Source organism: Camellia sinensis, chromosome 12 (genome assembly GCF_055761805.1).
Source record: "Camellia sinensis isolate YWXY chromosome 12, ASM5576180v1, whole genome shotgun sequence".
Taxonomy (NCBI): Eukaryota; Viridiplantae; Streptophyta; class Magnoliopsida; order Ericales; family Theaceae; genus Camellia; species Camellia sinensis.
In genome coordinates this window covers 33836172-33848644 of record NC_138972.1, presented here as the reverse complement: position 1 = coordinate 33848644, position 12473 = coordinate 33836172, and the positions used below count along the sequence as shown (strand labels likewise).

Here is a 12473-nt window from a genome sequence, read left to right as displayed (position 1 = left end):
ATATCAATGGAGGGATAACTGTTCTTGCCTTTGTTAGGTAAAACATTTCACAGTAAAAACAACAATAATCATACCTCCTGGATATTTTTTAAACTAAACAAGGTAAGTTTTAATGAATAATTAAATTTCTGTACTTTAAGCTAATATATGAATAGGCAGTACTTCCATATCCTATTCAATTATTAATAATATCAAATCATTCCAATAGTATTCAGATATTTCAGAGGCAAAAACAAATCTTCTGAACCTTAATTCCACAAATCATCTTTCCTCTAGGTGTCCGTCAAATGGAGCCCAGCGTCCACAGTGACAGAAGATTTGGCCATATGGGTAAATACATGCATATGCTCTATATTTTAGTTAAGCAATATCCTCTCTACAGCAAGACCCATGTTTTAAGGTAATTTTTATGAGAAACTAATGCATATTTTGTTTTGTTCACAGAGTAATTTCAGCTCCTAGAGGTTTTAGATCCTAAATTTCAAAGGAAAGTTAGTATGTAGTCCAGTTATTAATAATTTTTTCTCCTTTTTTATTTGCATGTTCACTATGCATAGCAACACACAATAGGCTTTGATGTATCATATCTCTTTCTCGGACAGCCAGTATTATCAATTCTCTCATACATGAAATAAGCATAGATAAATAGACAAGAAATTGATTATTATTAACCTACAAAACATGGTTGTACTACAAAATAATTAATCAGAATATGATGGATGATCAGGTAGATGTATGACTGCTGTAAACTCCATACTTTCTGGCAGTAGACAGTTGCAGGAAGAACCTGAAACTTTGAAAAGCCATCAAATTAGATAAAGAGAAAACCTAGTCAGATGTAAATACACAAGGCCCGGATTCACGAGGCCAAGAAATGCTGGAAGCTACATATCCAGGACTATCCTAGATCCATCTAATTACTCATTTTAGATAAATAGATGCACCACATGTGATCTGTGTCAGATATTGCTCAGAGATTGGTTCACGATATGCTTGCTATTTCAGCCAATTTATTGGGGTTGCTAAGAAAGACAAGAAGAAAATTTCAAGATCCATGGAACTATATCAAGGCCCACTTTATCATAGCGAGAACTTGGGCCTAACTAATTATAATAGTCAGTTAGTCACACAAATTCCTACAAGCTGTCATAGAATCATAGGAGAGAATTACCTTTGAAAGCAAGGTTCTAAAAGGCGGTGTTATGTAACGGTTGCAGCTACCCGTTACATTGTTTTGCGGTGTGATGGAAATTCACATGTGTAATGGTCGTTGCGATGTTATGTAACGGTCGTAATGGTACTATAATGCCCCATAGTGGGCCGTTACACATTGTTACACATTTTGCACAAATTCTTTTTCAAAAAAAATCAGATCAAATCAAAAGCTTACACAATATTATAAGTCATGAACTCTATATTATACAACAATTAATAACAAAATAAATAAAAAGAAGAGGTACAATTAATCTTCCATTTTTGCATAGGAAGAGGCAAGGGCACGTAGTGTTTCACAGTCAACTTCTTCTATTAGATAGGGGATGTTACCCGGACTTATGAATTTATGACATATAAACTCATTAACTATTGAAATAAAATGTAAAAAACTTCCATTTATAATGATTTAAATATATGAAATATATTGAACCATACTTAAAAATTTAACAAAAATTGATCAAAATCTATTTTGAACCCGAATAAATGTGATTATGAAAAAAAATAAAATAAACACATCAGTAAGTTTTATTTCAAATTGTGCGAAAAATAAAAAAATTCCTGGTTCCGGTTACCGCCACCGCCTCACTGCCGCCGCAACCACAACCGTTTTTCAAAGCCTTGTTTGAAAGTTAATGCTTTTATTCTGAAGTTAAGCAACCAGTTTGTTTTCTCTGACCCTAGTATACACCAAATTTCAAACAGCATTGCAATTAAAGTATACTTTTGTATTTATGTTTTTTTTGATAAGAAACAAAATTACAATTGAAGTATAATGGAATTCAGAAGAACTGTAAAAAAAAATATGTAATCAACAAACTAGCTGGTATTCTTGATTCCTTATCAATTGTTGGTATGAAGGAGTAGGGATAACCATACGTACAGTGAGGAAGTTTTTGCACTAATACAATCCCACTTTTCCTGCAGTCTTAATCGAGCAAAAATGACACCGCTCTTATCATCTCAAATCTATTAATTGTTATACAATCCTAGTCGTGTTGAACCACCAAAGCAAATAATTTGCAGATGTAGAATAGCTGGTTAGACAGAAAAACTATTATGTACATGGAACCAAGTCTGTTGCCTCTTTGACATGAGAAAAGGGACGCTTTTTCACTTCAAAGTATTTACATTGGATCTCAAATCAGTCGAAGATCAGTTCTATCACCATTTATGTGTTCCATCTCAACCCTCAGTTGATCCAATATCACATAAATATCTCTACTTTCTGGGTGATCTTTGCTGCTTGCCACAAACCGATGGGTCTTATTATATATCTCAATCCAGCTGCAACCTGCTTCTTTGCTTATCTTTAAGTCATTCATTACAGTCCTTACCCTAGAAGCCTCATCAAACATTCTCTCGCCGGCAAAAATATTTGAAACAAGCATGTAAGATCCGGCTTCTTTTGGTTGCAGATCAAGCAAATGTTTAGAAGCCATCTTGCCAAACTTGAGATCCGCAAATAGCTTACACACATGGACTAAAGTTCTCCAAAGAAGTGGTGAGTCTGAAAATGGGCTTTCATTAATGAAATCCATGGCTTCAGAGAAAAATCCAGCTCGCCCAAAAAGATCAACCATACAAGCAAAATGCTCAAGTACTGGCCTAATCCCATATTTCCTCTCCATTTCATTGAATACACAAAACCCATAATTACATAAACCGGAGTAACTACAAGCTTGAAGAACAGCCAGTATTGTAATCTTGTCAGGAAGAAATCCTTCACTTACCATTTCTTCAAAAAGAGAAACTGCTTCTTTACCTTGCCCATGGAGGGCATGAGCAGAAACCATGGAATTCCAAGATACTGAATCATGCACTTTCATACCAGTAAACATTTGATGAGCATCTAAAATGCTTCCACATTTGGCATACATGGTGATTACAGCATTACCTACGGTCAAGTCAGATTCAAATCCTGTTTTAATGGCATAAGCGTGAAGAGTTGTCCCTCTAACTAGGCAAGCTTGATCAGCAGATAAACTAATGAGACAGGCAAACGTTACTGAATCTGGTTTTAATTCCGTGAGTCTGAGTTGATTAAACAAAAGCATTGCATCTTTGTCATCTCCTCCATCTACCTCTGTAAATCCCGTTAAAAATGCATTGAATGAGGCAGTATTTATGACTGAGAGACCATTGAGAAACAATCTTGCAGATTGAAGGTTCTCACATTTGGCATATAAATCAATTAAAGCAGTCAACACATTAATATTAGAGACCAGGCCAAGCTTTATCACAAATCCATGGATTTGAAGTCCAAAGTCCAAATTCTGGCACTCTGAACAGCCGTCAAGCACGCAAGATAAACAATTAGAATCCAAATTTAATCCTTGGTTAACCATGTCTAAGAACCCAACAAAGGCCTTGTGACCATGGCCATTTCTCACATATGCTGATAGAAGAGCTGTCCAAGAAACAAAATTCCTCTCAGCCATTCCATGAAACATACACTCAGCCTCTTCAACCAACCCATACCTTCCATACATTGTAATAATTGTGTTTCCAACAGAGGTTTTAGCCACTAAACCATGCTTAATAGCAAGCCCATGTAGCTGCCTGCCTTCCTCCAAACCTACAGTTCCATTGCAAGCACTTATTACATTGGTAAATGTATAATCGTTTGGTTCCAACCCAATACGGAGCAACTCAAAAAAGAACCAAAGTGCTTTCTCCCCATATCCAGCATTCCCATATTCCGAAATCATAAAATTCAGACAGCGAACATCTTTGTAAGTCAACTCATTGAACAATTTCTCTGCATCATCCAACTGGCCACTTCTTGAATACATAGAAACTAAAGAAGTTCCAACAAAAACATTATCACAAAACCCGCTTTTTATGGCAAAACCATGAATCTGTTCACCACAAATCCTTTCGTCCGGTGACTCACACGCCCGCAAAATTACTGAACAAGTGTGCTCATTAAATTCTTCATGAGATTTATGCATATGATGAGCTATTCTAGTAACCGATTTAACATCATGAACCCGGGAATACCCATTAATAAGAGAGGTCCATGTGATTGTATTCCGATCAAGCATTTCATCAAACACCCTTTGTGCATCATCCAATTTGTCGAATTTCACATACATGCTTACTAGATTATTGCCACGAAAGACGTCATTTTGGTAACCAAATTTCAATAAAAAGCCATGAATGGCCCGACCCAGAAGAAAATCTTCAGACCCAATTGAGATTTGGAGGAGCTGTGGCCAGTCATGATTCAAGAACAGGGATTGCTCAGAAAATGAAACGCCACAAGTGATTGTTATGCAATTTGGGTTTTGTTTGATATTTAAAAGTTTAGAAGATGGATTGAAGGCGTCATTGAGTAGCTTTGTTTTGAGTGGTGGGAAGGGTTGTTGATGGCTTGCAAGCCGAGGAAACGAGGTGGTGGGAAAGCACACTACGGCATTCATGGAATTAATGTTTGAATTATTGCGCCAAGACAAATTTTCCGTTTGGCAGAAATTTACCCTAATCGTGTTGTTCGGTTTTGCCAAGCATTTATTTAGTTGTTTATAAGTTGTTATACTATTATTATTATTATTATTATCATTATTATCATTTTTGGATATTACTATACAAGTTCGAAAACTAGACCCAATTTTTTAGTCTTGACAATAAATTAGGATATCTAATGTAATACTCCTTTATATCTTTTCAATCATTAATCAATTATATTATTTACACATTATTGAGTTTAGAAAATGAATTAAAAAATAGACTTGTATATCATTTTCTTATTTTTTTATATATGTTTTTATAAAAAGTTAAAAAATCACCCAAACACTGTTTGGCAAAAATTTTTTTTATTAAAAAAATAAATTATAAATACATTTTTAGTATTTGTTTAATATACAAATTGCCTTTGTAATTTTAGAATTTTTAATTTCATAATAAATAGTCACTTTTATTAATAAATTATTAAATCAATTAATATTTTTAATAATATTATAAATTTATTTCAATTAATAATTCAAATAAATTTATTATTTTATAGGAGAGTAGTAAAATTTTATTTTTTAATTAATTTCATTAAATAAAAAATTAAGGAGATATTTATAATTTTTTAAATTACAGGGAAAATTGTATTTTCAAAAAAAAAAAAAGAAGAGAGAGAGTATTTGTAATTTATCTTATTAAAAAATACAAATTGCCCCTTATAGTTTGAAAAATTACAAATACACCCCTGAGGTTTGCTTAAAATATGGATTAGCCCCTATAGTTTAAAAAATCTCAAATATCTCTTATCAAAATTTTTTATTTAACAGAATTAATTAAAAAAATAAAATTTCTAATTGCACTTCTACATAATAATAAAATTACATAAATTATTAATTAAAATAAATTTTTGACATCATTAAAAATTATTAATTGGCTTAATAATTTATTAACAAAATGGGCTATTTGTAATGAAATTACAAACTTCAAGGGACGTGATGTAATTTTTAGAATCACATTAGGTAATTCGTATTTTAAACAAATCTCAGAGGATTTATTTATAATTAATCCTAAAATAGTCAAAAAAAAAAAAAAGAATCAAAAATTAAAATTCTCAAAATGTCATGTACATACTAATCAATTAATTTTTTTCTTCTCAAGACTATCTACTTAGTCGGGAGTTTGAATTTTAGCCTTAAAATAAATAAAAAAATAATTAAAAAAAATCATTTTAAAAGTAAAAAGTCAATAAATTATACCCAAAAAAATTAAAGATTATATTTTTCCTCTACTTTTTGTATGTTTTTTAAAAAATTTAAAAAGTCATCCCAAACATACTAGTTGTTTTACACATAAATCAATTACTTTTTTTTATCACAATTATTTATTTAAATAAAAAAAATTATTTCGAAAACACATAGGTGGTGTTTGATAAAGCTGAAAATTAAAAACTGAAAACTGAAAATCAAAAATTAAGTATTGAAAACTGAATGTTGAATTTTTTAAACTAAAAAGTTGTTTGATAAAAATTTAAGTCGAGAACTAAAAATAAATTATTTGATATATATCAAATCAAATTTGAAATTTATTATTTTCAAATTATATATTTTAATTTTTATATTATGATGGTAGTGGTAGTGATGGTATAATGGTGGTTGTGCGGCGGCATGGTAGCGGTGGTGATAGTAGTGGCAGTAAAATGAGGGTAAATACTTATGGCAATAATGACAATTGTGATGAAGGTGGTGGTGGTGGTGGTGGTGATGGTAGCGGTAAAACGATGATGGTGGTGGTAGTAGTGGTAGTAGTGGTGGTGGCATAATCGTGGTGGTGGTGGCATCAGTAACAATAGCGATGGTGGTAGTAGTGGTGGTGGTGGTGGTGGTGGTGGCTATGGCATGATCGTGGTTGTGGCATGATGGTATATATCAATATTTATATTTAGTATTTGTTAATTCAGTCAAAATTAAGTAAGTTTTATATGATTTAAAATTTTCTTAAATTTTAACCTATATTTTAAAAGATACTTAGCCTCCGTTTGGAAAGTGTGTTGGCTTTTTGACTTTTTGATTTTTTTGGCTATTTTAGCCTGGGGCTAAAAAGCCAGGTTTGGGAAGGACTTTTTGACTTTTTTGACTTTTTGACTTTTTGGTAAGATGTGTTCATGGTAAATGACCAAAATGCCCTTGAAGTGATTTTAAGAATGCCAACTCCTTGACTTCTCTGCTCCACGTCAGTGTCATTGGAATTTTTTTTATTTTTATTTTTATTTTTTTTATGAGCTGTTTTGGGATTAGGGATATCTCTATGGTTATTATTTTTTTAAAATTTATGTTTTTGTCATTTTTCTTTTTCTATACATTAATTTGTTCTTTTTCTTTAATTTACGTTTATTTGTTATTTATTTATATTTGTATACAATAATTTGTTTTTATTTTTCAAAAAAGGATTTTCATGTGTTTTATTTATTTATAAATTACATGGCAAATGCTAATTTTTATTTTTATGTTTTTAATTTTTATTTTTTTGGATGAGGCGTATTTTTGTGGTTTTTTTTTTTTTAATTTACGATTTTGTCATTTTTTTATTTCTATACATTAATTTGTTTTTATTTGTCAAAAATAGGTTTTCATGTGTTTTATCTATTTGTAAATTACGTGGCAAATGCTAATTTATGGTTTTATGTTTTTATTTTTTATTTTTTTCGATAAGGCATATTTTTGTGGTTCTGTTTTTTTTTAAATTTACGTTTTTATCATTTTTTTAGGAATCTATACATTAATTTGCTTTTATTTTTCAAAAATGGGTTTTCATGTGTTTCATAGGATAGTTGTAAATTACGTGGCAAATACTAATTTCGTAACCCATGCACTTACATGTGTTCCGTCTATTGCTCCAATACAGTCCTGCTAACAACCCAATTGTATTGTTACTCCTACGGGTACATGTAATGGTTATTTTCATACTTCACGTCCACTTAATAATAAACACAAAATAACTGAACTTCGCACAAATAATTGGGTAATGTTTTTCAGTAGTACCTTGAACGGTAGGTATTTCCGTTTAGACCGCACGTATGGATGTATACGATGCTGACTATATGTGGGTCGGCAATGAACAACAGTGAACTCTTTTATAGAAGCTAATACGTTATGTACGTGCCGAGACATAGTCTCTCACGAATGTTGGAACCGTTCTTGGATTTCTCGATTTTGCTTCTCTTTCAACACGTGGATAAACATTGCAACGTTTTCTTCAACAGCTAAGCCATGTGGACGTTGTGGTACTTGTAACCCAAAATCATTTACTAATGTCTCACATAAAGCGGCAAAAACTTCCTTCGGCATGCAAACATTTTCCTCAAATCGACCCATATGGCCCGTATATAGTTCGGATATCCATGCATTCTCGGTCAGTATAGAAGTGCGACGTGGCGTTTTAGCCATGTGTTTTTCATACCACTCCGTGACATACTGGCATGCTTGTAAAAATGTCCAGTTGTGTTCTTGTTGCAGCTGTACGGCCATTCCATTAAGCATTTCCTTTAACTCGTCATTGTTGCTTCCATCCCAGGGATTCATCACGTCTTTGTTGTTGCGAAACCTACAAGAGTGGCATTATTTCAATCAGTTTGCGCGTGATGCATGGACTCCAATGTAATAATAGTTTCCAATTACAGAATGTTGACATCATTTTTAATGTTAAAAAATGCCGTCACCAATGTCATGACTACCGCATAATGAAATGAATTAAACAAATAGTGAACCTGGTCGTTATCTTAAGCAGGGGGACTATTAACATAGCATAAGCCATTGCTAACACTAGTACAAAATATGACGTCAAACTAACGTAACAGTTTCCCAAACACAACATTTAATTCAAACACAACCATCATATTCCATTCCAAAAAAACACACAACCATTCAGACATCGCGGCTGCGACAAACATGCAAACCATTAGTAAACCATAGCTAGCAAGAAAAAAAAAAACATCGTACAAGTTTCAAACATGCAGACACAACCATCCTGTTTTAGTACAATTCCAACAATAACAAAAGTAAAAGTTTTCCAAAGCAAGAGAAGGGCAGGCATCTTCAGCATTAATAACACCGCTATATCACATACGGCGAGCCCCAAAAAGGTTCGCAAACTGTGCCGACGCAGTGCACTGGAGTTGTTTCTGTGTAAGCCACCCTATAATGCGGTTGTGATCAGGTTGGCACATCATCGCCTCCCAGTAATCTGCGTTATCCATAAGTGTCGAGGCGAAATGAAATAGCGGCGTACCAATAAGGGATTGAATAGTCGTCAGGCGATGCATGCACTCCGATATAGTGTACAGCGATTCGTTACCTGTGAGGTTCCTCACCGTAACCTGCTGATTCTTGATACGCACCACATCTGTTAGATTGTTCATGCTTTCCGTAATAACTGACGCTCCACTTGTTGCCTTCTTCGACTTTGAAACACTTGTTGATGGCGTCTTTCTCCTTTTTCCCTTTTCAATCGGAATAGGTTCCAGTGAAGAATCTGAATCCACGTCTTGTACTCCTACGGGTATCGGATCAGCAAATGGCTGCGCTCCCATACTGCGCACAGAATCAGATGAGTTATCGGCATCTTCAGCAACTTTCTCTCCTGGGGTCTAATAGTGCTTACTAATAGCTGATGCCCCGAGGAATACCGTCTCCATCAAGTCACGATGTTCCAAAGTTTTTTTCTTGAACTTGGCACACACCTTGTTTATCTGCACAGTTGGAGATTTATGAAAGAGGAAGACGTTACATTTCATATAACAATTAATGCAGTTAACTTGAAAAGTTTAAATGTACTGGTAACAGACAAATATGAAACGCAAGAACCATGTACTTACCGATTCCATCTTGTCCCACCACTCCTCAGGTGCCTGAAGCATACCGGTGTCACTGTCAAACCCTATCCCTGACACTCCTTTGCTTGAATCCATCAACTTTATCCACGCTTGCCACTTTTTTTTCAAACTCATGTATTTATTCTTCAACTGTTTGAGGCCATGTTTTCTTCCTGTTTTTTTCTCACATTTCCTTGCCAAGGACTTGTACCCTACTTGGTTGAGGATTAGGAATGGTCAATTTCTTTTTGTAATCTCATTTGCAATCAACTGCAGGAAAACTCAAATTGAGTCACTGTCCCATGAGGCCTTGTGGCTGAACTGATTATGTGTCTTTTTAAGACTGCTTGACTTCTTTGTGACAATGCCTTTGCTTTTGGATTGGGTACGCGGAGAAGTACGTATGGAAGCCATTACTAATGTACGGTTACAAAAGATTACCATCACAAATTCGGTTGTTATATACAAACACATAAGCCATTGCACATTAATAATAACAAACAGAGAGATAGGATGCTAAATTAGACAACATATACCCATTGCACATTAATAACATACATACACAAGTTCCATGGAACTCAGTAGTGGACATAGTTATGATAGTCATTAATACGTCTACCGTTTTGTAGTGGAGGAAGGCAAATGCAGCTTAAAGTCATACTAAAACATACTACCAACATACTGACAACCTCGTAACATGTTTGTACATACTGACAACATCCTAATGTTGCTTACATACGGAACAACAAAATAACAACGACAATGCATAGCACATACACAATGGTCTTAAGGACACGCAATGATTGTTGAATGTCTATGACATCAGCTCGCAATTGCATAACAATTTCATCTCTGGGTGACGCATAGTCTTGGCTCTCTTGCCTTGGTTCTTCGCACCAACCAATCCAACTAACACAGGGCTGATGAGTGCAAATGATGGAACTGTTAGTCAATGGGTTGTTAATGTTCATGCAGTTATGACCGGTAAAGAATGGGTCACTCACCACAGGGCGGGGACATGCAAAGTAGGGACGCCGTGGATTTTTGGTGGACCTGGAAATCTAAACAATACATGGGCCATGTCCACAGGCACACATTCGTCGTGGCCATATACTGGAAGTTGCAGTAGAGGTAAACGAAGCCATGCTATGCTTTACAAACATTCGGAAGTGACAATGAATCATATAACTAATTAGTTTATGTTATCCATATATCAGGTTAAACATGAACTGAATACGCTGATGCACAAGTTTCATAGGATAGGTATACAAACTCCATATTTTGTTCAATTTATTTTAAAGAAAAGCAGCTTACATTATCATGGTTTCACTATCAAAGTGTTAATAGAAAGGTAAATATCTAATTTCCTTTTCAAACCTAACAGATAAAAAAGGGCATGAACACCGTGTGTTTACATGACTGAAATGAAGAATTCATGATCAAATTAAGTCAAAACATTGTAAATTATGAAGCCGTAATCAAATTACAATTCAATTAAATTTACATGAATCAAAATGATAACGTATAAAGACTAACGTAGTCGTAATTTGATTCCATTAACGAAATTGATTTTTTGTAAAAGTATTGTGCATCTATAGTTTCGCATAGTGGTAGGAATATTTTTCAAGTTACCAGTTAAAGTATGACACAACTTTTGAACTTCTGATAATTCTCTTAAACACTGGCATCATCGAGCATGCATAAACCAATTAAAGTATGACACAACTTTTGCAGGAAAGTGGCTCAGTACTGGATACTAATCAATCTAATGAACATGCACCGCAACAGCAATAGTTTAAATTTGTCCAAACCACACTAGTTTATTACAATATGACTTAACCTTGCCAGTGGATTTACATGCATATTCATGATCCAATGAATGCTTCAAGGTCTATGATAATGGTTTCAGCTGAACTTCATTCTTTTTTCTTAAATTCTTTTGATAGGCCTATAATATCTTTTGATTTTTTTCCCCCTCATCCTTTATTTATTTAACCTTTTTGTTTTTTTTTTCTTTTGAGAAAGTGAGGTTAACAACTAGGCTGTATCTGACTGAAAAGTAGCTGGCAAAAATGAGTGTGGTTGACACCTTTAAGAAGAATGCAGATTTCCAAGTTTGAACCTCCAAGAGAGCAGCCTTGCTGCAAAGGCAATCGACTTAGGTCGAGAGAATTAAAGAAAGGGAATTTGCAAGAGAGCACATGTTTTCACTGACTGCATGGATTTTCATATGAGGAGCCATGACAAAGGCTAGATATTATGATTGAGGAATCAAATTGTTCTCCCCAGTTTTCCTTTCCATTTTTTCTAGCGGGGGGAGGGTAATGAATAAACGGCTTCAAAGCTGCAAGCTAAAGTTTCAGAAATCAGAGGGGATGAAATAAGAAGGCTCAAACCCATTATATCCACCATCAATCCCACTCTCTCTCACTACAAACACCAAGGGTTTTGACTGTAACTCCAGGTCCTGTTCTCATCTGCTACTCTATAACATACACCATTCCTCAACATTAATTATTACTCCAACTTCCCTAGTAGGTAATTCCACAACAGTACGTACTCAAAATTTCAAATTAAAACTAAAACACACTTAGTAGACGATAGCTACAAGGAAAATGTAGATAGAGCATTTGCAAAGCCATACCACTAGCTCTTGTTTTGCCAAAGCCAAACCCACGAGAAAGAAGCCAGAGGAAAGGAATACTTGGAACATCCCGGATACTTGCGAAGGCAGCTGTTATATATTTGGGTCTAGACACAAGGGAGGAGAGAGACACAAACATTTAGGCTAGGGGTCTTAACCTTGGATACTTGCAAACGCTGAATAACAAGCAAGAAGCTGACTGGCCTGTCCTCAAACCCAAAGGCCTATAGTTTTAGATTACCTTGATTAGTGTGTGGTACTTTATTGTAAGTGTAATTCAAAGATAACAAATCTTTC

The 12473-nt window shown here is 34.3% G+C and overlaps 1 protein-coding gene and 1 long non-coding RNA gene across 2 annotated transcripts; both read right to left on the bottom strand.

The window, feature by feature from the left end:
- Window positions 1-1919: 1919 nt before the first annotated feature.
- Window positions 1920-4722, bottom strand: LOC114305963 (pentatricopeptide repeat-containing protein At2g33680). The gene has a single exon (XM_028251115.2). The coding sequence runs from the start codon at window positions 4635-4637 to the stop codon at window positions 2352-2354; it is 2286 nt and encodes a 761-aa protein (XP_028106916.2). The 5' UTR covers window positions 4638-4722; the 3' UTR covers window positions 1920-2351.
- Window positions 4723-8539: 3817 nt separating this feature from the next.
- On the bottom strand, window positions 8540-9948 carry LOC145804448 (uncharacterized). Its single transcript, XR_014346168.1, has 2 exons — window positions 9536-9948; window positions 8540-9409 (listed from the first exon to the last, which is right to left on the bottom strand). It is a non-coding gene; the product is annotated as an uncharacterized LOC145804448 (long non-coding RNA).
- Between the last annotated feature and the right edge of the window lie 2525 nt (window positions 9949-12473).

Excerpts from the sequence above, each read along its gene's own strand:
- LOC114305963 (XM_028251115.2), bottom strand. The coding sequence starts at position 4,637 with ATGAATGCCGTAGTGTGCTTTCCCACCACCTCGTTTCCTCGGCTTGCA.